This window comes from Ambystoma mexicanum, chromosome 7p (assembly GCF_040938575.1).
Source record: "Ambystoma mexicanum isolate Mex_15411 chromosome 7p, UKY_AmexF1_1, whole genome shotgun sequence".
Lineage (NCBI taxonomy): Eukaryota > Metazoa > Chordata > Amphibia > Caudata > Ambystomatidae > Ambystoma > Ambystoma mexicanum.
Window position 1 is genome coordinate 751783483 of NC_090939.1, and position 25761 is coordinate 751809243.

General features: G+C 48.8%; 1 protein-coding gene across 1 annotated transcript in view; it reads left to right on the forward strand.

The window, feature by feature from the left end:
* Positions 1–25761, forward strand: part of LOC138526300 (E3 SUMO-protein ligase RanBP2-like) — a 1418318-nt gene that overhangs the window by 289822 nt on the left and 1102735 nt on the right. The window contains exon 9 of the mRNA XM_069636875.1: positions 3050–3259. Coding sequence (XP_069492976.1) covers positions 3050–3259 — 210 coding nt within the window. The remainder of the gene's footprint in view (positions 1–3049; positions 3260–25761) is intronic.

Below are 25761 nucleotides of genomic sequence, written 5' to 3' on the forward strand. Positions count from 1 at the left end.
CTAAAGATGGTAACCGCGAGCAATAACCAACTAAGCCTTGGCCTTTGAAAAGTATGTAAAAGTATTTGTGTATGCTGGATTCATTATCTAAGCATTTTAAGAGCATTCTTTGAGTATATAGTTTACTATACATTTATAAGTGGTAATGGATTCTTTGATCTTCTTTACTAACTGGGTTCAGTGTACTTACCTACTGCTCACATCTTCCTCTTATGATCAACCTGACAGCTCTGCCACTCTACCTAGGTTCAATGAGTGGTACAGACTGATACTCATTTTGGGTACCTGTATACCATTGGGATAGTTTTATGAAGTCTTATCTCAAGTGGACTTTAGGAAAACACCCCTAACAGACCACCAACTCTTGCTGAAGTCACGGTGAAGCCCTGTCGATGTCACGATCCATGCCCCTGACCCCCTCAGGTATAACAGCCCCCTGGCAGCAGTGGTGCTAAAGCCATTCACACTGGCCCCAAGCACCTTAAAACTCCACCAGAAACATACATGGAGTCAGTCCTGGCGGCTTCGGCGCCAGGCTTATTATCAGGAATAAAACAATACCAGTTTTGGACCTTAATCAAACATGGAAGCCTATTACACAGCTCAGTTCTTTAGAACCAAGCCATGCGGTCTAGTGTTTAGGGTGTGGCTGGGCCTGGAACTACTTGCCGTGGAACTACTTTACCTGGGATATTTAAACTACACCCAAACAGTAGAACATGCTTTGCGTTATTCTGCACTCCTGCAGCGTAACTCTCACCGTGTCCAACTCCTGCATCTGCTTCTCCGGCAGCCCGATCCTGAAGCCCTAATTCCGGATTCCATTAATAACCTGGAAGAACAAGAACAGCATTAGCAAGCAAGAATACTTACTTGCGAAGTAACCGGCCTTGAATCCATCCTGCGCTTCGCTTACCTCGCTCATCTCCGGAGTTCCCCGCAACCTGCAAAGGTAAAGAAACGAGGACGGCATTAATAACAATTCTTACCCATCTCTGGGTTTCACCACATCCTGCAAGGGAGAAGGATCAAAGTCAGCATTAACAAAGCACTTACCTGGGCAAGTAGCGCTTCGATCGCTCATCACTCTGGAACATCACCGCAACCTTCTTTGTACAGAAGAGAACACAAGTTAGCAATTAACACCAATAAACAGCGCAGTGCTCTGCATCAATAACGCACTGTGGTCTTCGCTATCGGCGCGGCAACTCGGAGATCGCCATTCTCCCTGTGAAAACGGACATTGTTAGGGAACAGCGTAGTGGAGCAAGACGCTGAGAAGACAGAAAACGGAGGGAACGAATGAGACCAAATAAAGACGGAAAAGACATTACTCACCTGGAAGACAGCAAGTAGAGTTGGAGTCACAGCCGGTCTGGACCCGACATAAGGGCACACAGACCAGTGAAGCAACTAGGTCCATGGAACGCCCGCACCAACCACGCGCCCCTGCAGAGACGCAGGACAGAGTTCAACGCACAAAAACCTAAGGTGAGCAATAACCCTAAGGGAGGGGATTTGGACCAGAGGGAGGTGTGAGTCCACCCATCACAGAACCAGCATCTTAACCCTCCATTCTCCTGTTATAGGCGCTAGCCAACCTCTGGCACATAACCAAGAACAGAGGGGTCCGGGACCTCTTGGACCTCCATCCAGTATCGTGTGGCGCCCCTGTGGATACCAGGTGAGCGTAACAGTCTAGTTGCTGATCCCAGAAGACCCTGGTCGGTAATTCGACCCTCTAAAGATGTGGGAACAACTGCTCCCTACATCTGGTGCTCAAGCCAACTCAAGTCTTCGGAAGTGCCCCGGGGCGATGTAGTGGGCTGACAAACTACAAAATTGGGCTACCGCGATAGGCGCATTGCGGTTTGTTTTGGCTGGCTCAGAACATTTGGGATTGCCAGTTTGTCCTATCGAGGTTGTCTCTGCCAAATTTGGGCATTCCAACAGACCCGAGATACAAGGCTGACTGCGACAACTGTGTCCTCTGCTGTCGCCCTGTTGTGTGCTGAGGAGGCCTGAACCAGAGTGAGCTGCATTTTTCAACCTGAACACGTTGCACTACCGCCTGGCCGACAGTGGACTTGCAAGAAACTGCAACGCCTGTGCACCGAGGTCTGGAAGAAATGGTGGTAACATGACCACCAACCCTCTGAAGACCTGCCAAGTCCCAAGAGAACTGGAGTACGGAGGTTGTGTTATAGTTGTAAGTACCTGAACTATCATCGCCCCTTTTTAAAAGCTTTCCTAACTTTTGAAAAGTTTACATTAGTTTGGTTTTGCCATTGCTTGTTTGCGCAAGCACAGACAGCAGAGGGACCATTTTTTTTCACTAGAATACCATCTTCTCTAATTTTTGGACCCATCTTCACATCCCCAGGAACCCTCTCCTAATGTTTTTGCAATTTACAAAACAGTGTGGAACTTGTGAACAAGTCTCCATTAAAATTTAGGGTTGGATTAATAAAGTTGGGATTGTAATTCCTGTGGACAGTTTGTGCAATCTCTAGCCATTTGCCTTTCCTTCCAGGTATTATTGGATTGTTCTGCACCAACTTCAGTGACTGTATATATGCTGTATTGTATTTTTGTTATTGTGTGACATTACTTGCTAGTATCCATTTTTCATGTGATCTGGGCCTATAATGTGTTACTCTTTTATAACTGCTTAGGTTTAATCATTGGTGTTTCACTGTGTGGACTCATTTTGGACCCCTGACCTCACTCCCCTATCCTGAGATTTTGCCTTGGCCTCTCTACATGCAACTTTGATTGGTTTGGCCAGACTCCCAGAAGTTGCTCCCTGTTCACAATAAGAAGGGTGCCGCTTAAACATCTGTCCAGCCGGTTAGGGTGTAGAAATCCATTCTAACAGTCAGTTATTTAGGTTGTAATGGGGAAAGCATTTTGAGCACGCTCCCAGAGTAAGCTATGCATCTTTTTTGAATTTTGCAGTCTCATATAACTAATTGCTTTTTGTTCATGTATTTGTGCTCATAGACCCACGCGGAAGGTTTCACCACATATCTTTGCTCCTCTACCACAGGACACATGCTACGTAATTTAACCCACTCCAAGAAAGACTTTCTGAAAGGGGTTGTCGAAACCTTTGCCAACAAAAGTGGTCATATTGTTTTGTTTGATGTTTTGTTTGAGAAGAAAATTCCAATGGAACAATCTTTTCTTGGGTGTGATGACATCCGAAATGTTGAAAGCAAAGAACCCGAGCTTGCGGAGCTAGCGCGATGCGACAATGGTAAGATTATTTTTTCTTTTCAAACAACTGCTTCTGTGACTTCAGTGATTTCTTTTGGTGCTCATTTACCTTGGTTTATGTGTAACAGAGTAAACCTCAAAACAACTTGAACACTTTCAGAGATAGGAAAATGCTGCATGTCGGGAAATGGGGGTGGGGGGGAAGAGCGATACACTGATGCATTAACCTATTAAACCAAAAAAGGAAACAAAGTAAACGTGCACTGTAGATATTATGGAATGAATGCATATTTTTAGTCATTCACCTATTTTAGATCTTCTGTTGTATTGGCACAGTTGGCATGCCAATATTTTTGTAGATCGACATATAGTGAGAAAGGCATCATGGAAAACTCTTCCGTGCACTGTTTGGGACCTGGGATTTCTTTCACTTCTTCAAAACGGATGATAAACTGTGTGGCTGTGGTGTTTTACTCAATTGTTCACAGATGCAAATGCACACCAGTTCAACTTATTTAAAACCTTTTCTTGAGTGGGGAGTTTTAGGAAGGATTTCGCTTTTAAGCAACTTTCCCTCCATATTCTATGGACCCTCAAACTTTTTGTTTGTTTTTTAACCGGTCTTGACTTCTAATTAAAAAGTGAAGCATTCAGCGTCACTTCCCTGGCCTTTTGCTCCTTTATCATGGGGGAAAGTGAGCAGTATTTCAGACTATTGGTACTGGGAAACTGTGCTCTTTGGGTAACTTTAACAGTGAACGCAGCATCTTACAATGCAGTGCAATGGGGATACTTTTGTATCGCGCTGGTCATCTACACTGGGGATTTTTGGTTACTTTATATCAAGCTGGTTGCTGCAGTTACATTTTTGCAATACTTTTAATGCGCCCATTAGCGTTTACAGCATCTGGCTACTAAATGTAGCTAGTGCCCTAAAATGGCCGTGTCGTGAGATGTTTCGCTTGTCCTTACGCCATATTGTTTTCTGGCCTTCTTCCTGCATTCAGGTCAGAAAATCCCATATATGGTCATGCATTAGCCCTAGCAAACTGCTTGTTTTGCCGGCTAGTGCATGCCATTTGTGTGTGGACCCAGGAAGTGGGTGGGACTGTCTAGTCCCATTCCACAAACATGGTGCCTGAAAGTCTGCAGTGCATACATGACTGAAACCCACAGTGGTCCCGGATTGGACCACTGCTGGCTGAGTGAGTGGTGCAGACCCCTTAACATTGGTGGGCTGGGATTAGCCACCAGCCATGATTTGGGAGACGAGGACTCGTGCAGGCATTCCGATAGATCAGCGTTGGAGCCAAGTATCCTGTGTAGCAGTGCAGCCAACTGAAGACCCATAGACGACTCCTGAAGAGGCCTGGTGACCTTTCCTGCAACTACCCTGGTGAATTCCTGCAGACTATCTGATCTGAGAAGACCTTCTGTGGTGTTTTGACCCTTGGACTGGTGGGACCAACCAGTCTCAACGTTTCCTCGCACTTCTGCAGTCCTAAGCCTTCAGATCGTCCCTGGACCACCCAGAGGACTGACCAGCTCTGAATTGAGCTACTGCGCCAGAAGTGTTGTCCTGCCACGTTTTCCACCAGAACTTTGGTCACATGCTCGTGCCACAAGTTGCGTTCCTGCCAAGTTTCAGCTTCCCAACATCAAGGAATCCTGCATGGGAAGGACTACTTCGACCGCAACTGGAGAGATGACTGCTGTTGGCCGTGTGCAGGGACTGTCTCTGGAACCAGCTTTCTTCCATCTGGTAGAGTGTCCTGAGGAGGTCTGAATCTGTGCCTGCTGCATCCTTTCATCGGAAAAGGTTGCATTCTGCCCCTGGGCCCGACCGGAATCTGCCTTGCACCCACAGCTCCTAAGCATCTTCTACTGGATCCAACAACAGGAAAACCTACCTCCAGCGACTCCAAGTTGACCTGCCGAGTCACTTGGAAAATCGAAGTCAGGGTGGTGAGTAATCACAATACTTACCATCCCCGTCCCCCCAATAATAAACCATAGAATATACTTATATTTATTCCATTCCTTTGCCTTTTAAACGTTTGTTCTAAAAGCTATTTTAAAAGGAATGTATGTGATCACTGTGCACTGCATTCCCATAACCGCCTCCCCCCATTACCCACTTACCTGTTCGGTGGCACACCGTGAAGTGTGCTGCCATGTCTCCTCTGACCCTGTGGTGTCGGTTCTCTCCCACTTACATGGGTCTGAACTGGCTTGCAGGGTCGGGTTTTCTTTTTTTAATTTCTTTATTGTCCCTTGCTTCCAACTAATGGAAGTTGGGGGGACACTCCTGCAACCTCTGCTCCCCTTAGTTGGTGTAGTGGGGGGGGTTATGTGGGGAGTAGCTATTTATTACTGCTCAAAGGCACAGTAATTAACAAGTTGGATTTTTTGGGGCAACAGTTTGGTATTATTCCTTCTAAAAGATAGGAAATGCATTCTTCTGGAACATTTTTCACCACCACAAGAACCTTTGTCCACTCTCCTGAGAAGAAGCTTTTGTGACTTTTGTGCACAAGGCCCCATTCAACATAGGAATTGGACTCATAAAGTTAGGGTATTTGTTAGGGAGAATTCTCAAAAATGTGATAATTCCCTTCTACCTTGAAGACCCCCAGCTCCAGGACTTTTAATTCCTAACCTGGAGAGAGTGAGCCCTTTTTCTCACACTCATATATATTTTTATTCTGATTTAGACTGTTTCTTTTAAGTTTGGAGTCTGGCAAACTATGTAGGCATCATCTTTTACATGGTGACACACAGCACCTTCAGTGCAGTGGCACATGGAAGTCCCTTAGATTTCCCAAAGGTTTAAATACCTTCTCTTGGTGAAACTGTTTCCAAGAGCAGTAAAGTGAAATTGACTTTCCTTACATTTTGTAACTTTCTGGACCAGCACACACTATCCTACCATAGGGTGCTGGAGGGGTTACTTACTATCCCCTTTGTCTAGATTCTCTTGTAGCATTTTTTTCTGATTCTTGTTAATCTGTTTAGAATCACATGCTGTGCATATGGTCAGACATCCAGTGGTAACCGCAGAGTATTGCATCGTGGCTTCCGAGGTATCGAAAGGGGAGGTAGACCTGGGCCTGCCTCTAACACTATCGCTAACGTGACGTGTACCCAAAATCCCTCGCGCTTCGAGGTCCCTCAGATTGATTCTTTCCGCCCATATTACTGGTAACCCTAATACGGAGTTCTTGAAAAAGATTGCATTATCTTATAATTATCGACTTTGGTCGTTTATTCCTTTAAGTCACTGACAATTGAATCCTGTGCATCGTCGAAGACTGCTGTGAAATTTCAATGCCCTATTGATCCGGCGGCACTGCCGTCCACGTGGCAGGCACTTACAGTAGGGAGAGGGGGTTGGGGTGGCCATATATTTCAAGTATGCCTTTCCTCTATCACCCTCTGTCCCCTGGGTTTTGTCATCACTGTATCTGTCCTGCGCTATGGACAAAACTCAATTTAGGTTTTGCCCCTTGTGTAGGGCCAAATACCCGTGGAAAGACTAGCACCGTCGGTGCAAAATCTGTCGTCCTCTCAACCACAAAGAAGCGGCTTGCGCGGCCTGTAAGCTCCTGCGTCCTAAGACAATTGAGGATCGTCGCTTAAAGCGGTGGGCATCCTACGGCATGTCGCAGGCCGAACGTTCTTCTCCTGCTGCCGAAAGTGATGGGGGGGGGGGGGGGGGGGAGCTGGGGGTCGGCTCCCTATCGATGACCAGGCCTCTGTATCGGAAGCCATTGACCTAACGGCGGAGAGCTCTCGATCCGCAGCGTCCCTCCCCGATCCCCTCCGGCACAACGCGAGTCATGCTATGTGGGGAAAAAAAAAACCCGGTGATAGGGACGCACAAGTTGTACACACACCAAACACACAAGCAATGGTTCTGCTTTGGCATCAGTTGAAGCGCGCCAAAGCGCCAACGGATCCGTCAAACTTCGACGGGATAAGCTGATCTTGATCGGCAACCTTCCACGCAACCGCAGCAGCGGCCGGTGTCTTGGCATTCTAAGAAAAAGGGCGCTAGCACTAAAACACACGCGGCGGGCGCGATGCTCCAGGAGGATGCGCAGACGCCGCTTAAGGCCCCAGTGGCGCCGAAATCCACTGCACAGCCTCCGGCTCGCCCAGCATATCTCCCCACCACCCAGAGCATTGGCAATAGCATTGCTAGGATCGCTTCGGTGGTTAGAAAGAAAGGTCAAAAGAGGCAGCGAAATGCGCTGAATGACCGAAGGACATGCCGAGACACACGGAACCACCTAAGGACACGCTGAAAGACGCGCCACAGCCTCCAGACCCCTGCAAAGGCTATTCTGAGAGTCTTGTGCCCCTATCCAGCCCGCTCGGGGAATAAATCTCAACATTCCAGAGAGGAAAATGAGCCCTTTCCTCCCCCAGACCCCTCTGGTTCATCCCCATGGACCAGGGAGAAGTTTATGGGGTGCATGGACAGACTAGAGAAATGTCTTATTCTGAAAAGCTTGCTCCCAAAAGGCCAAGGGAGGCCCTTCCCTTTACACCCATGGCCAAGTTTCCACGAACCTTTGACAATCCTCATTAAGGAATATACCTATGACCTCACTGATGAGGTCCAGGTGGACACATATGTGCAAGATGATGCCCCCTTTGGGGGACGATTACAATATGGATGACCCTGCAGATCCTATGGACAATTGGATGACAGCTGCCAGGTTGAGGCTCAACCATGGTCGTCCCCTGTTACTACCCCGGACCCAGATGCCCTGTGCATGGATTCACCCCCCCCTCCCCTCCACTCCAGCCTGCCTGGCCTCCCCAGTGGACGATCAAATGGCGTTTAATGCCATTTTGAAGAAGGCGGCCAAACAGTTTCAGATCGCCACACAAGAAGCAGTGCCGAATTCTGATTTTGTGGAGGACATCCTTAAAGAAAACCCCCCTGCCAGCCAGGCTATTCCTTTGTTAAACTCTATTAAGAGAAGATTGACACTCTCATTGTTGACACCAGCTCAAACTAGAGCAGTGCACCCCAGGGTGGAGAAATTGTTCCGACCTTCTCCTACTGACCCTGCTTACATTAAGGGCCATGCCACGCCAGAATCTTTTAGTGGCTACCACGACTAGAAAACGGGCGGGTGTACCCCGGTCTTCAGGAGAGGCACAGCCCGATAAGGAGTCCAAGAGGCTGTATGCATTGGTAAAGAGCGTCCAACTGCTGCTGCATTTTCCACCCGAATAGCCAATAATACCACCTTATTGGCTAGTTATGCAGATGTCTAGTGGAACCTGCTTCAAGAAGGCCTTCATGAAGTACCAGAACCCTTGCGCACCCAGTTGCTCGGCATCGTATCGGAAGGCAAGCAGGCGAATCAAAATGTGCTTAAGAACACTTTAGATGCTGCTGAAACAGTGGGAAGAACATTGGCACAAGGTACCTTGCTCAAGAGACATGCCTGGATGAGGAACTCCGGGTTTAAACCAGAGACCAGGCTGCCTTGATAAACAAGCAGTTGAAGAGCCAAACTTGTTTGGCAAAGCAGTGGACGGCGCACTGTAGACAGCTAAGAAAGAACATGAGACACTCGAGTCCCTTCAGCAGATCACCAAGAAACCCTCTCAACAGAGGGGGTGGCTCCCGCTGGTCCTTTCGTGGGCGTGGAAAGGGTAGAGTCCCACCCCCACAGGCTCCCTAGCCACAGGTCAGAAATGCCCATCGGATCCCACACCGGTCAGGGGGGCGTCTAACATCTTTCCTTCAAGCACAGGAGGGGATAACGACAGACCATTGGGTACTCAAGACCGAGGCCCATGGGTACTACATAGAATTTTGCTGACCACCTCAGACCACCAAAATCACGACGCCGGACTCAACACTTGCGCATCCTTCTGCAAGAGGTGGAGATCCTTCAAGAAAAGGGCGCCATAGAAGTCGCCCCAATTCTACAGGTAAACAAGGGTATTTATTCAGTGTACTTCCTTGTACCCAAAAAGGATCTCCCCATGCGCCCTGTACTAAAGTTGCGCCCAGCGAACAAATTTGTCAAACCTCAAGTTTTGTATGGTCACTTTACAAGAAGTAATCCCGCTGCTGAAACAGGGAGATTACATGGCAACATTGGACATGAAAGAGGCATACTTTCATATTTCAATGTTGCCGGCGCACTGAAAATACCTAAGGTTCATGATAGAGGACAAGCACTATCCATTCTAAGTACTCCCCTTCGGCATTGCCTCAGCGCCAAGTGTGTTTACGAAGATGCTGGCAGTTGCAGCAGCTCACCTGCGCAGACAATCTGTCCCGGTTTACCCTTACTTCGAAGACTGGCTCATAACAGGGGAATCCTTTGAAACATGCCTGTTGAACACTCAGAAGACAATGGACCTCTTATTTAGTCTGGGTTTCTCCATCAGCGAAAATAAATCCAGCTTAGACCCCAGTCAAGTTAAACAGTTTCTAGGGGCGCTAATTCGAACAAGCGACTCCCTCGTCTTCCCCTCAGAGAGGGTCCAAAACATGTTTCAGATCCCTCAGTATGTAGCCAGTCGGGAAGGGACGGTACACAAAGCCATGGGACTGCTAGGAATGATGGCGTCTTGTATTTACTGAGTTCCTCACGCCTGTCTGCGCATGCGTCCCATGCAAGAGTGGCTCAACAGGCAGTGGTGCCAGGCCAGCGGACAATGGGAAGATCTGGTAGTCTTCTCACCAGCCCTCATTCTCTCTGCATTGCTGGTCGAGGGACAACCTCTTGAAGGGGGAAGATCTTCACCACACCCGCAGTAGAAGCTACACTCACGACGGACGCATCTCACGGGGTGGGGGGGGGGGGGTTCCCCTCACCTGCTTCAGCAGACAGCGCACAGAGTGTGGTCCCCAGATGTAGCGTCCAGCCACATAAATCTGTTGGAGCTATTAGTGGTGTTCAAAGCACTAAAAGCCTTTCAGACACAGTTACAGCGGAAGTCAGTCCTGGTCCTAACAGACAGCACCACAGCCATGTATTACCTGAACAAACAAGAGGGCACGCTCTCTCCAGGGCTATCCAAGCTGTCCCAAAACATTTGAATGTGGGTTCTCAAACACAAGATGTTCCTGATGTCCCAACATGTTCCAGGGGAACTCAATCTTCTGGCAGACGTGGTCAGCAGAGACTTCCCACTGCCTGTAGAGTACAAATGGCGACTACACGAAGACATAGTCTCCAACGTTTTCACGCTATGGGCCTTCCCAGAGATTGATTTGTTCGCAACTCTGGAGAACGCCCAATGCCTAGATTACCCCTCCAGGTACCCCAGAACCGCTCCAACGGGAACGGTCTGTGGATAGCATGCTCAGGGAAATTTGTTTACGCTTCCCTCCCTCCCCCCCCGGACTTCCCTGCACAACATGCACCAAGAACAAGTGACTATGATATTGGTGGCCCCCATGTGGGCCCTCCAACCCTGGTTCTCTCATCTGATGGCGATGTCCCTCTCTACGCCAATGAAACTACCTTGCCCGTACAACATGTTATCTCAGGACAAGGGAGAAACTCTTCACCCATGCCCGCAAACCCTGAACTTAGCGGCCTGGCTCCTGAAGTCATAGATTTCAGGCACTTGCAACTTCCTCAGAGATGCATGGACATACTCGGGGAGGCAAGAAAACTGAACACCCGATATTGCTACTCCAGTAAATGGAAGCGCTTCGTTATCTGGTGCAATGCCGAGGGAGTCTACTCGCATTGTATTGTACCTGACTCACTCACTAGACTCGCGCCTGGTTTTTAATTCCCTGAATGTTCACTTAGCTGCTCTTTCAGCCTACACTATGTCACAACAGAAGATGTGGTGGAAAATACCAGTTAAGGCTTTCATGGAAGGGGTTAAAATGATTAATTCCTCCCCCCATTTCTAACCCGGCTCCCGGATGGAACCTGAATGTGGTATTGACTAAGCTCATGGGGTCCCCCTTTGAACCTATGCAGAAGGCAAGCCTCAAGGATCTTACCTATAAGACAGCCTTCCTAGTGGCTATTACTTCCATTAGAAGGGTTAGTGGACTACAGCCCTTTCAGTTCTAGACCCTTTCGTTGCAATTCAGAGAAGGTGGTTTTGCGCACTCACCCTCGATTTGCGCCTACATTTGGTTCCATGTGAACCAATCAATAGAACTGCCTACCTTCTTCCAGAACCCCACTTACGTGTCGAAAGAAAGCTACACACATTAGATGTGCGCAGAGCAGTCATTTTATTTTTATAGACTTTTCTTTATTGGTGAGAGGTAGTGATAGGTACACAACACAAAACATGAACAGTTTTTTCATATGCGCAGATCATATATTACACTTAAAGTACATACAGGAATGACCCTTTAGCCCAGTGCGATTTGCAAAGTCTGGGGCTCAGGTCGGTCTTGCAAGATCGTCGAATCCGGAGAGTCTGGTTCTACATCCGTACTTCTGTTGAGATAGCTACAGAAGTCAGATCACACATTTTTCAGACAAGAGTGCTTAGGAAGGGAATTAATATACTCTTCTTCACAGGTCTGTCCATGTGAGAGCTTTCAACCACATTTGAAACGTGGGGGGGGAGGGGAGTGGCACTTCCAACATAGTAATATGCATTTCTTGGCCACCATCACACTCACATTTAAGAACTTTGACATTTTCTTTACCTCATCCCCATTCCATAGGCCAAACAGTATAGCTCTCGGGTCCGGGCCAACTGCAGCCCCCACGATTTCTGAGGGCATCAAGTACCGCACTCCAGAATGCGCTGAGCGCACTGCAGGACCAGAACATGTGTATGTGATGGGCGTTTTTGGAGCTGCATCTACGGCAAGCATGTGTCAGTTTATATGCGAATTTAGCTATTTTGTGTGGTGTGTAATACAATCTGTTCAGGAGTTTGTACTGCATGCAGTGAAACCTGAAGTTAAGAGAGACCTTACACATGTGCAAGCACATTTTCCTCCACATACCATCTGATCTCGAGCCCCAGCTCCTCCGCCCACCCGTCACGCTGCCTGGGGGGAATATCCTAGGACTTTTTTTTTTTTGCAACCTCTTGTATAGAAGAGGAGGTAACACCACGGCTGTTAACAGAGTTGGCTATGTATTGAATTTCGAGCAAAACAAGATGCTTGTTAGGATACTCCACCCCTCAATCTGAAATATTGCAACATTTCCAATGCCGATCCCGAGTGGCCCGGCAGTATTGTCTGAGGTGTGATAAACTTACCCTCAGGGAATAAGTCTCAGTGCTTGACATCCTAGGTCTAGCCAGTGCCGAGAAAGGAGTTTATCATGAGTGGGTTTGAGCCCCGGGAATTCCCAAATAGGTAGCCATTTGTAGTATGGCCGGTGCTTAGGCAGAGGGTTCAGTAGGCGGTTCTATGCTACTGTTGTGGTCGAAACAGGGTCAGATGGGGCATCAGTCCGAAATTTATGGTAGAGGACAAGTGACATATTTCCTCCATCAGCTGCTAATGTTTCAAGTTTGACGTGGGGGTGCAGTTGGGTACCTGTACCAATGTGCGGCGTGTTGGGCTTGCGCTGCAATCCAGTATCGGGTCAGATTGGGGGGCAGTAAAGCTCCCTTTCTCATAGCGGATGGTCATATGTTGCCACTTTTTTCGGACCACACTGGAATGCCAAAGAAATTGGGCACACATAGAGTGCAAACTTTCGAAGTATTGTATTGTTTTCCTGGCCAGATTGGGACGTTGGCAAAGATTTAGAGAAGTTTGGTGACCACTATCATCTTTATCAGCGAGAGCTTGCCCGCAAGTGAGCGGGAGGCTGCACCATCTTGCTAGCTTTGACTCTGTAAACTGTGCCGCAGCGGTATAGTTGTCGGCCAGTAAAGAGGATCTAGATAGTGATACCTGGATCCCCGAGATATTTGATACCGTCAGGGGACCAGCAGAGAGGGAATTCACATGTAGGCTGTTTGGTTGCGCAGGTGAGTGGGAATATCTCGGATTTAGAGTAGTTGTTGGTGAAGCCCCGAAAATATGCCTATCTTCGTTATGTCTCGAATAATAGGGTCTAGATGCATAGGTAGAATATGATCTCTGGCATATCCTGTAAACGAATGCCCTTGCGGGTATGTCGAGCTCTGCCGTCATCGGCCATTGGCTCAATGACTAGTGCAAAAAGAATAGGGGAGAATGGGCAGCCTTGGCGGGTGCCCATGTGCAGGGTAAAGGCTAAGGAGGTTAGGGAATTGACCAGAACTCTAGCTATAGGGCATGTGTATAATAGTTTAATGAAGGATGGGTCCCATCCCCATTTTTTCAAGGACTGGCCACTTATACTGCCAGGAAACCATATCAAAGGCCTTCTGGGAGTCCAGTGTGACCGCAACCGCGTCTGATTTTTGGTCAATCCTGGATATGACGTTGAAAAGCCGTCTGATATTGAGAGCTGTTGAGCGTCCAGGGACAAAGCCACTTTGATCCTCGTGGACGAGATGAGGCGTGAGAAATCTGCTGCTAGCTATTACCTTAGCAAATATATTAGTATCAGTATTTATAAGTGATAGGGGCCTGTAGGACCGAGGACCGTTACGAGAGCCTCACGTAAGGATTGGCGAAGAGTGGATAGGCGGAGAGGTTCAGCCCAAACTTCAAGTAGCTTCGGTGCAAGGAGTGCTACATGCTCTTGGTAATATTTGTCGGGGTCCCGGGAACTTACACTTTGGAAGGTCAGTGACGGCCTTAACCATCATCAACTGTGACCGGCGTGTTAAGCTGTTCTCTAGTTGTTAGGGAGATGTATGTCATGGGGATTTGATCCAGGAGTTCACCTTGTCTCGTGTTTTGTGTTCATGCTTTCGTGCGTATAAGGCAGCATAACATTCTGAGATGTCTAGGATTTCCTGGTCCGACCAATGCTGATTGCCCCGCGTGTCTTTAATAAAATCATTTCAGTACCTGCACCCCTCGGCGCGCACCAGCCTGGACAATGTTCTCCCTGGCCTGTCCCCCCTCCCTGTATTTCCTTGCTGCGAGTGGGCACATGTAGTATTGTATTTCTCTCATACCATGGGATTCAAAAGTTTCAAGTTCCGACCTTATCTGTGCTAGTTTGGCTGGGGTAGATGTGGCGCATTCTCGCTCTAACTCCATAAGTCTAGTCTCCGAGCATTGTAAGTCGTGCCTTATGTTCTGACCTTAAATACTCCAGCTACCCTTGAGATGGACATGCCCCTAATGTACACCTTGAAGGCCTCCCAGCGAACTCTGGCGGTCTCATTTGTGCTGCTTATTGGATTCACAAAAGGTATTTATCAGAAAGGATCTCAGTCTTAAACAAAATGTCAAGCGACATCTCCGATTTGAAGCGCCAGGTGGGGCGGGTCTGCGGGGCAGTTCCCAGTTCAATCAGCAGTCACCGGGGCCTGGTCTGAGAGTGTACGAGTAAGGAACTGGGTGTCTATGACCTTGCCGATCAATCCGCCTGATATTAGAAACCGGTTGATCCTGGATGAACTGTCGTGCACCAACGAATAATGGGTATATTCCCTCATATGCAGGTGAAGAGTTCCCCAGGCATCGCGTATGCCCAGTGAAACCATGTGTGTGTTCAATTGGAGAGCAGCCCGGGACATGGCCCGTCAAGATCATTGTCTAATTCCAGGTTCATATCTCCTTCACATATAATGGGGACCCCAATATACCTCATAAGTAAGGAAACCACTATGTCGAAAAATTCACAGGCATCAACATTCGGACCATTTGTGTTTACAAGAAAACCTTCCTCATTTGACATCACACAGTGAAGGAAAATGTATCTACACTCAGGGTCTATGACTTTTTTTCAACAAGAATTTTACTGACTTGTGAATTAGCGTTAATACTCCCCTGGATTGTGTGGAATATACCGTAAAGAACTTGTTGGAACCCCAGGTCGACGCCAGACATGATACAAGGCGGCCCAGGGCATGAGTCTCCTGTAGGAGTATTTTCACCCTGTGTCTGAGCATAAGTAGTAATTCTGCGGGCCTTAATACAATTACTTAATCCACGAACATTCCATGACATCAGTGTAGTGGCCATGTTGTGGCTCTATGGAACATCCCAGCAACTACATCTGTCCCCGTTCAGTATTGTGTGTGTAGCAGTGGCATGTCTCCTGCTCACCACGTGCCATGCCACACCTCTTGCCATTTTTCCTGTAATATTCCCCAACATTTCCACCACCCCCCACCCTCACTGCCCAACCCTGACCAGCAGTGTAGCACCCCCCCCTTTAGAGCGGACTCTGGTGTGGCACTCCAATTCTGCACACTCAGGACGCAAGCCCAAATGGGGCAGAAATGGAAAAAATTTGTAGCAGTTAACATTGCAGCTGCAGAGGGGTGCGCAGCTGCCGTGAGACCAACATTTGCTTATAACTTGGTGTAAACCACACCACAGAAGGCAAGAAAACACAACATTTGAGGTAAAAACATTAGAGCTAGTGCTTGCTCAATTAGTTAGCGGCGCCACCTCAGCTCGTGACAGGAGGGTGGCCAGGATTGGAGGCACCTGCCGGCCAACGTGTACCTGGAGTAGGGAGATCGTTATTGGGGCCAGCACTGCAACAGGTGATGTGCGTCGGAGGTGCAGGCAAGTCACAAACAGAAGGGCAAAGGAGTGGGATCCAACAATAAACAGCGGGCGACATCACCTTCAGTCATTAGCCATCAAATCGTCTGCTGGATCATTAAGTGGGATATGCGCCTCTATGAATTTCGCCGCTTCGTTTGGGACTGTGAACTTTAGGCGAGCGGGAAACAGCATTGCATAGTCAATTTTCCTTTCTCTAAGCATTTTCTTCACTCCATTAAATTGCTGTTGTTCCTGCTGCACGCCGTAGAAAAGTCTGGGAAGATTCTGATAACTTGAGAGTCCAGCTTGAGTTCTCCTTTTTCTCGCACCAGTCGGAGTATGTGGTCTCTATCTCTGTAACTCAAAATCTTCGCAATTATCAGCCTTAGGAAATCACCGGGTTTAGGTCGAGGGGGCCGGTGCGCGTGCTCAACCACGAAGAATGGGGAAAGCTAGGGATTGTCGAGTAGGTCCTTAAGGAGGTTTTCAGTTGCAAGTTCCATGAGCCCTTTGAGTGCAGTTTTGGGGGACACCCACGATGCGAATATTGTTTCTATGCGACCTGGATTCCAAGTCGTCACACTTTGACAAATTTCATGTCACGGGTGAGCGCAGCAACAGTGTCTTGCAGTGCATGTTACGCTGTCTTCATTAGCACCAATCCTAGTTTCAGCTTCAGTGATCCTGGCTCCATATTGATCAAGTTTGGTTTTGAGTGATGCCACATTTGCATTTATATCGTCGAGTTTTTCATGAAAGGATGCAAAGTTCTTGCCCATTCGATTCCATCATGGCAGTTAAGTAGGGGTGGGGGTCGATCTGCTGGCATGTCTGCATCCTCCTGGCACGTAGAAGGTCGCTCCTCATCAAGCCTGGACGCTGCCTTGGCATACTTATCCATGGCTCCGACCTTGCTGGCCCCTTGATCCGTTTGCCATGGTAAGGGCAGGCGAGTATGTTCCCTCGAATGGCCGAGTGACTCTTAGACTCCTTTGGCTTGGCCCTACACAATAGCACCCGAGTGTCGGAAGCCCGGGAGTCAAGCCGATGCAATGTCAGCATTGGAAGCAGTTGCACAGCCTGAGATCTCGCATCCGCGGTGGGGATCCCAACCAGTTCCTCAGTGCAGGCAAGCCTAACGGGAGAGCCACGCATTTCCTTTCTGGGCTTCCTCCACAGGGACTCTGGGGTCGTCGAGGCAGAGGCCCATGCCACATGAGGGGGAGGACCGTGGTCTATATCTCGTGCTCAGCACCCGCATATGGCACGCTGAAGCCGCTCTGGCTATTCGATCTTTGCCCAGAGAGGTAGCTCACCCAGGGCCTCTACATGGATGCAGTCATCTGCCTGGCGCAGGTCAGGGAGACGGGTGTATTCCGGGCTATTGCGCCGATCATATAGTGGTCAGCCCTCTCGGGAGGAAGCCGACCCGGGGATAGTAGAGAAGCAGTGTCCTAGTAATTTCGAGAGATCCCGCGGGTGACACTCTTGGGGCTGCTGGCAAAGGGGGAAAGCCCAGTGATTCTGTAGTGGTGGGGTTACCAACCTTGGCCGCCTCTAGGAGAGCAATGTGGGGCAGGCTCGCTGTGACCAGAGCAGCGTTGGGAATCCAGACTGTAACAAGGACATGGCAGGTTCAATCCTCACTGTCCTAGTGTGCCAGTGTTTGTGGAATCACTCTGTATAATGTTCGATATTGGAGGTTCTGCAATCAGACATTCTTGCAGGCTAGGGCTATATCAGCTGTTGCATGATCAGTAGGGCTGCTGTCGCAGGGAAGCAGTGAGTGACAGTGTGGCTTTGGGAATTAGCTGGGGTTAAGGGTGTGCCACGCAGTTCGAAGCTAGCCCAGCAGGCAAGGCCCAGTGCCCACATGCCCTCTTCCAGTGCTCGCTTACTTGTGTTCCGCGTATATTCTTATGCAGTAGCAGGTGCAGGAGCCAGGACCGGGCTACTGTCGGCGCCTCAGATCTCGCAGCATCAGCTCCGGCCACACAGGGAGCCGAGCATGGCTTTGCCGCGGGCCGTCCGTGATCACGCAGGAAGCAGGTAGGTTTGCTGCTCGGCGGCCACCGGCTGCAGCTCCTCAATCAGCAGGTGTATTCTGTGGATACATTTGGGAGACCAGGCTCAAGCAGCAGTCCACTCCCGCCAGGCAGGCCGATGGTGCAGCGCCCTCGCTATGGGCTTAGGTCTGCCCCGCCAGATGTCTGTAGGGTCCAATGTGGACGGTATAGTCCACCCAATCACCAGAGGAGCAGCGGACGGGCCCCCCACCTCCCTGGCCAGGATGGCGGGAACACGGGGAGACGGGGTGAGCAGCTGGATGCATCGCCCGCCGAGGGGAATATGGTAGCAGGTGGGCACACTGGACGCACCCAGGACCGCGGGCACCATAGTGCACGGCGAGGCACAGGGGCTGCAGGCCCTCTGGGGGCCCACGCTCACTTGGCCCCCTCATGGAGTGCACAGGGCCAACAGGGGTCGGGGATAGCCACGGGCCAGTGCGAATACGGATGTTGGATCACACGGGCGGCCCCACCAATGATATAGCTTCCAAGTGTAGGGCTGTCGCACAAGGCTACCCACGGCGAAGCTTCCAGTCTGATGGCGGGCGCAGGCTGCTTATTGCCTCACGCTGCGTATTCAGATGAATCTCCTCTTCAGTGCGGCCGCTCAACCCCAAAGATGGACGGAATGTGCCCCCCGATTTCACCAGCCCATATTCCGCTTCTGAGAGATTTGAGCAAATTAGCCGCCTTTCTGAATCGTATTCTGTTGGTAACACACACACCTATAAAACTAGGCAGCCATCTTCGGACTGCTCAACAGCGCCCCCCAACCCTCCAGAGCAGTCATGTTTTACCTGGAAAAGACTAAACCACTGAGAAAGACTAAACAGTTTTTTGTTTCAGTGGCAGCTGGTAGAGAAGGGGATCCTGGGTTATGTTCTGTAAGGCAGGCTACCTTCCCCGGACGTATTCCAACTTGGCCTCCTCAGCTTAAGACTATTCCAAACGCAACAGTCTAGTTCTCTTCCAGGATGCACTGCAGCACGCTGAGGTCACATCCTCCCAAGCAGCAAATCAACAGGATCCTCAAGGAGTCCGGTGCATTGCTACTCTCTTAGGAGTACGCAAGCGCTACGTGAGTTAGTTTGGGATTTACCTATCCTTGTTTCTTAACTCCCGGTTTCCTGTCTGACGCTCTTTCTATCCTCCTAACTTTCCTTGTCTATTTGGTACCTACAGATCACGACAGCAGTTCGAGTAGAATCATCGAACGATCGAAACCACGCCCCTTTGGTGCACGGCTTCAACCCAGTGTCTCTCCGGCTTGCCATTCGGGTCATCGCCCTTCCCGAGGTAGTCACTTCACGCCCCGTATAGCTCATCCTTCTACTGGCAGTCTAGGGCCCACGGTAATCTCTTTTTGCTTCCTTTGTTCTGCTTCGGTTCCAGCGCGATTCCTCGGCCAAGACACATCAGACTTACAGCCACACACCGGTGAGCAGTCTCTGGGCAGCATCTCTTTATCCACAGTCTGGTAGGCATTGGTTTATCCGTTCTCTTGCTCTTTGCTTGTTCCTTTAGATTGTTCCACTGCTCATTTATCTTCTTTTACCCCTCTACAACCCTATTTGTATCCACGTTATTTAATTTACCCCTCCTATCCCATCTCCTTGGGGAAAGCCAGGTCACCTCCCACATACCTGTTACCCAGGACGCATTTCCTTCCACAATCTGGGGTAACACATAGAATCTCTACTGGGGTTCAAATAGCTCATAGGGACAAGAACCCCATACCATGCTCTAACCTTTCCTGTATTTCATATCCAGTCCTTATTCATATTCGCTAAGAAGTCTCCAACCACAGAAGGCAGAACCACCTCCCGTGCCTGAACATCTCGTGGAGACTACGCTCCCTAGCAGCTCTCCGCAGGGTTTCTGCCCCGTGAGGGTTTCCCTGGAGACCTCCGGAGATCAAGCCTTTGTGCCGGACCCCAGAGGGGTTTGCAGGGGAATTCCCAATTACTACACTCAAGGACATGGATGCAATCATTTTGTGATACTACCAGCACCCAGGTTATTCCTCTCCACCAGCTCAGCTCAGTTCAGGTAGGTGATACTTTGTTTTCTTCTCTGTTCACCTGGGGCAAACTATTTGTACACAGAATATAACATCTTGTCTCTGAATCGGCCATCTCAAGGTGGATTGTCAAATGCATCACACTGTTACACTTTTGCTAGAGAGAACTGCCCTTCAAGCCTAGAGCTCATTCTACTCGAGGCACTGGGCTTCCATAGTTTTCATTGCAAATGTTCCCCTAGAGTCCATTTGCAAAGCGGCAACCTGGAGTTCTGTACACACCTTTACAAAACACTATTGCCTAGACACTCATTCTAGGTCTGATTCTCAAGTGGGACAAGCAGTGCTAAGACCTCTTTTCACTACTGTTCCTTCTCACAACCCACCTCCAGCTCCGGGTACTGTTCGCTAGTCTATGCACAGCATGTGATTCTAAGCACATTAACCAGCATCAGAAGACATGCATTACTCACCGTAATAGCATTTCTGATTGTATCTGCTTAGATTCACATGTGCCCACCCTTCCTCCCAGCTCGGGGCGAAGGAACATGGACGTCTTACTAGTTTCTCTCTTATGTACTCACTCACGATAGTCATTAGGCTCCCTCACAGCAGAAAAATACAATCGGAGGGACCTCGACTCGTGAGGGATTTTGGGTACACTACACGTTACGGATAGTGTTACCGGCATGCCCATGTTGACGTCCCCTTTCGATCCTCGAAAGACAAGATGCAATACTCTGCGGTTACCACTGGATGTCAGACTATATGCACAGCATGTGAATCGAAGCAGACACAATCAGACACGCTATTACGGTGAGTAATGCATGTCTTATGTTACCATTTCTACAATTAATGGCTGGTGGCAGTGGCTTACTTTTTACTACCGGTGTGTGTTTTTATCGCAGGCTGCATTCGCAGCCACACTAAAACACCCTTAGGTGCCCATTTTTTGTCAAAAAGGCCATGTCGTCTTTTTTTTTGCCATTTCTTGCTGGAAAGGTCCTTCTTGAGATTTACTCTGCGCGCCAAACCAGGTTTGGTCCCTTTGTTTGTTTTGTCTTTGGCAGGATTCACAAGTGAAGCCAGCTTCTGGCTCCAGTATGGAGAGAGGGACACCAGATTGTGTGCATTGCTTTTTAAGTCTGACACGAGCGCTAGGAAGATCCTCCGGACTGACCTAATGCTGGACTGACCAGGCCTGAGCCACCTCAACAGAGTGCCGGACCCCAGAAGCAAGGAAAGTCTGAAGTGGTATCCGCGAACCGCAGTGTTGCCATTTACTGTTAGGCGCAAGGAGCTGAAACACAGAAGAACCGCTGAATTGAAGTTTGCCCATTGCATCCCCCGACCACCCGATTGCAGAGCAGGAGTCCCCAGACGTCCTCCCTCTTGTCCCCACGACTGAGGCTCAGGAACAACAGGATCTGCAGAGCTGAACAGGAAGCCATCTGGAATAATTTCTTCTAACCAGAGGTACTTTAAACGTCTGAGAACTTACCTCTTGTTGTGTAGCCTTACTTGCTCCATGCCGAGACCTGTCTTGGTTACCTTGCAGAGTTGCTAAAGCTTTGCCCCTCGCAAGCCTCCCAGCTTGTGGCCCTTCAAGTGATCCATTTTCTACAAACATTTCTAGAAACATTGTGCAAGACTTTTTACCTACCTGCAAAGAAGATCTTCAGCTCCCCTTGACATTGTGCAATTAACATTGGCTGTCCTGGCTCCCTGAGAGACTCCTCTTTACCTTTATCTCTGTGCTTTATCCTTTCCCCCAGGAGAGGGTTAAACTTAGACATTGGAGGTTTTTTAAAAGTACTTACCCGTTTATGAATTATTTGTTAACCTGTTTTATTCCTCTATTCTATCTTTTGCACCAAACTCGGTATCGCTCTAAATGTACCAGTGATAAATCAATGTCCAGAGTGTTCTAGCTATTTAAGTCCCCCGAGGGTGTACGAAGTGTCATCCCCAATGGGTATCATCTGATTTAGAGAGACAGTGTGTGTTTGAAATTGTATCATCAGTGATATATATATTGCTCCCTTCTAATGAAGGCTTGTACAACTGACTGAAATGAATAATTGTTCAAACAAGAAACCTTGTGTGTAAGTGTTTATTTGAATAACTGCTACTGTGAAACTCTGTGTCACAACATTACTGCTCACATTGACCCCTCTTGGGATAAGCCTGGCTGCTCAGCCAACCTGTGTAGTTCAGACTTACACCAAAAGTGGGTCCTAGGTTATTGTAGTGCACCCAAAGGGTACTGCATACAATCTTGCCTAACGGGTGTCATGGGGTGCTTGGGTGCACCAGTTGGGTGCAGCTGATGCAATTGCCTGATGGTAGCTGCACCCTAGTATTAGGTGTGGTGGTATTGGTACTTGTTGAATGTGTGCAGTCTGGAGGGTGGGACAGCAAGGCTGTGTTCTGGCTGTGTTAGGACTATGTAGGATGCTTATGTGTGCAGCTAGGCAGGTTTGTCATGGGATGTAGCTGCGTTTTATTAGAATGATGAGCTGTTCATGGGGTAAAGTTCGTATATGTGCAGCTAGGCCGAAATTGATCGGGGGGTGTAGCTGCACTCTAATTGTGTGATGGTGTAGATTAAAGAGTAAGCATAGTGATATGAGAGGTGAGTGTTTGGGTGGAGTTAAGATCTAAGGAGTTTGCTATTCCGGATTTCAAGTGAGCGTTTGCTTAATGGTGACTTAATAAGCGTATTCAGTGTCGTCCTTGCTCGGTATCTCCTTGAGCATTAGTCATCGGGTTGCAAGGTTCAATCGCTTCAGATGGTTGTGGTCGGCAAATGCAGAAAGAGCCATGTTTCTAAAGCTTTGCGGAATGTCATATAGTCTTGGGTGTGTCGAATATGTGGAGGGAGCGAGTTCCAAAGAGTTTGGGCCAAGGTTGAGAAGGCGGGTCCTCCGATCCTGATAGAGGTTGGAATCACTAGGAGGGCAGTGCTTTATCTTGGGGTGTGAGCTAGCAGGTATGGTTTTATCATTTTTTGTAGGTACAATGGGCCTGTCTTGTGCACGGCTCGTTGAGTTATGCATAGGGTCTTGAAGGTAGCCCTTTGTCCGACTGGGAGCCAGTGGAGGGTTCAGAGAGCTGGTGAGATGTGGTCTCTTTGACCAAGGTTCAGTGTTGCAGCAGCGTTTTGGGCTTTGACCAAGGGCAAGGCTCAGTTTTGCAGCAGCGTTTTGGGCTCTTTGGAGTTGGTTTGCTGGAGCTCCTAGCTATAGAGTTGGCTTAGTCCAGTCTCGACATCACAATAGAAATAACTGCGGTTTGTCTGTTTGGGGAAGGAGAGGTAGGGAAAAATGCGTCTGAGCAGTTTGAGGTGGTAGTGACAGCATTTTGACATGACGTTGATCTGACTGGTGAGAGTTAGGCCTGAGTCCATAGTGCAGCCTAGGTTTTTCACTATATCGGAGTGGAAGGGGGCCGAGGGACGGGGGCCATTGGCGTGGATGTGATAGAAGGGCAATATTGCCTCACAACCATCATTTCAGTTTTGTCAGGGTTCAAAAGGAGGTGGTTTATTGTCATCTATCGGTCAATATTGCAGAGACAGGCTTCAAGGTCTGGATGGGGGCTGGGGTCTGACTTGGGAATTTTTAGGGTAATTTGGGTATCGTCAGCATAGTTGTAACAGGAGATGTTGTGTATGTGGAGGGTTCCAGGTAGACTTGTCATAAAGAGGTTGAACAGGAGAGCAGATAGGCATGCGCCTTGGGGAACTCCCGTGTTCACTGAGCGAGCAGTTGAGACAAAAGGGGAGATGAAGGTTATTTGCTTCCTGTTGCTGAGGAAGGAGGCAATACATTTGAGCAGTTGCATGAATTCCTAGGGAGTGAAGGCGATCAAGGAGGATTGAGTGGTTAACCGTGTCAATGGCAGAGAGATCGAGGAGAACCAGTGCTGCAGAGCCTTAGGAGTTTGCAATGACCTTGAGATCATCCCAGATGGAGATCAGAGTGGTTTCTGTTCCTTGTCGCGGTCTGAAGCCTGATTGTGCGGGGCCGAGGAGACAGTTGGATTCTACAAAAGAGTTGAGCTGAGAAATATGCTGTTCGGTCATTGTGTTTCATGAGAAATCTGGTGTTGGAGATCGGTCTGTGATTCTTGGTCGAGGGATGTTTTTTTTTAAAAAAAAATCTTTTTTAAAAATTTTTTTAGTGCCTTAACATGTGCTAGTTTGAAGGAATCTGGGAAGTTGCCAGAGGAGAGCGAGTCATTTAGTATGACTCTAGCATGTTCTCCTGCACAGGCAGACGAGAATATTTCTTTCAGGAGAGGGGCAGGGCAGGAGTCGAGTAGCGACCCAGAGGGTTTGCTGGCTTATAGTAGGTCAAGGAACTCTTCTCTATAGATGGGTTTGAAGGAGTCCAACATAGGGAAATTGGGTGTTGGCAATGGAATTAGGAGCGGTCGGTGATGGGATGGGGGAGAGGAGGGACATATTGCTGTTAAGTGATGTCTTCCTGTCAAGTGCAGTGTTGTAGAAGTGTAGGAAGAGGGAGTCGGAGAGATTGTGTGGGGATGGATTGGTTAGAGGTGCAAGTGGGTTTCACAAATTCTGATTTGATCATGTGGCGTTCTTTGCTGCAGTTGCCACATTTGAGAATTCGGTAATTGTAATAGGATTTTTTGGCCTTTTGGATTTCAGCTTTGTAGTTACGGTGGTGCAGGGCAAACATGGATCTTCTGGGATTGATTTTAGATGCTCGCCATTTGCGTCCAAGTGTTTTTTTTTTTGGCATTCCTCAGGTGGGGCGTGAACCATTTGGGGGACGGTCCATTGCGTGAGGAAGCTTGGTGCGATGGGGTGAGAGGAATTGAGTCCTTGAGCGAGGAGTCTATGGTTGAGGGTCTGCCAGGTGGAGCGTTGCAGGGGGACGAAGAAGTAGGGCTCTGGCTAGGTCGGACGGGATCTTGACTTTGTTCCAGCATTTGAGATCCTGGGGGCCGGGGTTGAGGGGGTGCCGGGGAAGTTGTAGGAGGAGGGGCAGAAGTGTGGATAGAGAAAGGGATGGCATAGTGGTCAGTCCAGATGAGTGGTTTGGGGCAGGATATATAAACCAGGTCATTGGAGCTGAAAATTGCATCATGGGTGTGCCCACCTGAGTGGGTTGGACCAGTGGTATGATGGGAGAGGTTGAGCGCAAAAAAGACTCAACTAGCGGATGAGTCATGGGGTTGTTGGGATATGCAACCAGATATTGAAGTCTCCTAGGAGTGTAAGAGAAGGGTGATTTACTTGAATGGTAGCTATTGAATCATCGAGGTTGTTGGCGAAATGTCTGTTGTATCCAGGGAGAGTCTAGATCAGTAGGATGTTGTGGTAAAGTCGGTGGTAGCGAGAGTTTTTACTAGAGGGGTTTCCCTGGAGGCAATGCATGTCAGGAATTCGGCGAGTGGGACGGAGAAATGAGGATTGAAGAAGACTGCCACTACGCCACCTCTGGTGGGTCTATTGTGGACAATGAGCGAGTAGGCTGGGGAGGTTGGGGGGGAGGCTTCATATGCTACAGGCGCGAAGTCGTTAGGTTTCGGTGATAAAAATAAGGTCAGGCTTGTCAAAGGATAGCAGGTCAAAGATGCTGTTTGTTCTTTGCTACGGAGCGGGCATTAAAAAAGATGCAAGTGACTTTGTGGGGTTGTTTTTGTGGTGCTCATCGGAGTGGGAGCTTGAGGGACATGGGTGCCTGGTAGGTTGGTGCGGTCTGTTAGGAACATTCAAGGTGGTTGCAACAGGTTGGGTACGGGAGGGGCTAGGGGCTTGTGGACTGAGTGTCAGGTGAGAGGGTTATGTCGCTTGGGGGGGGCAGGGAAGAGTAGGCGGGCGGATGTGAGAA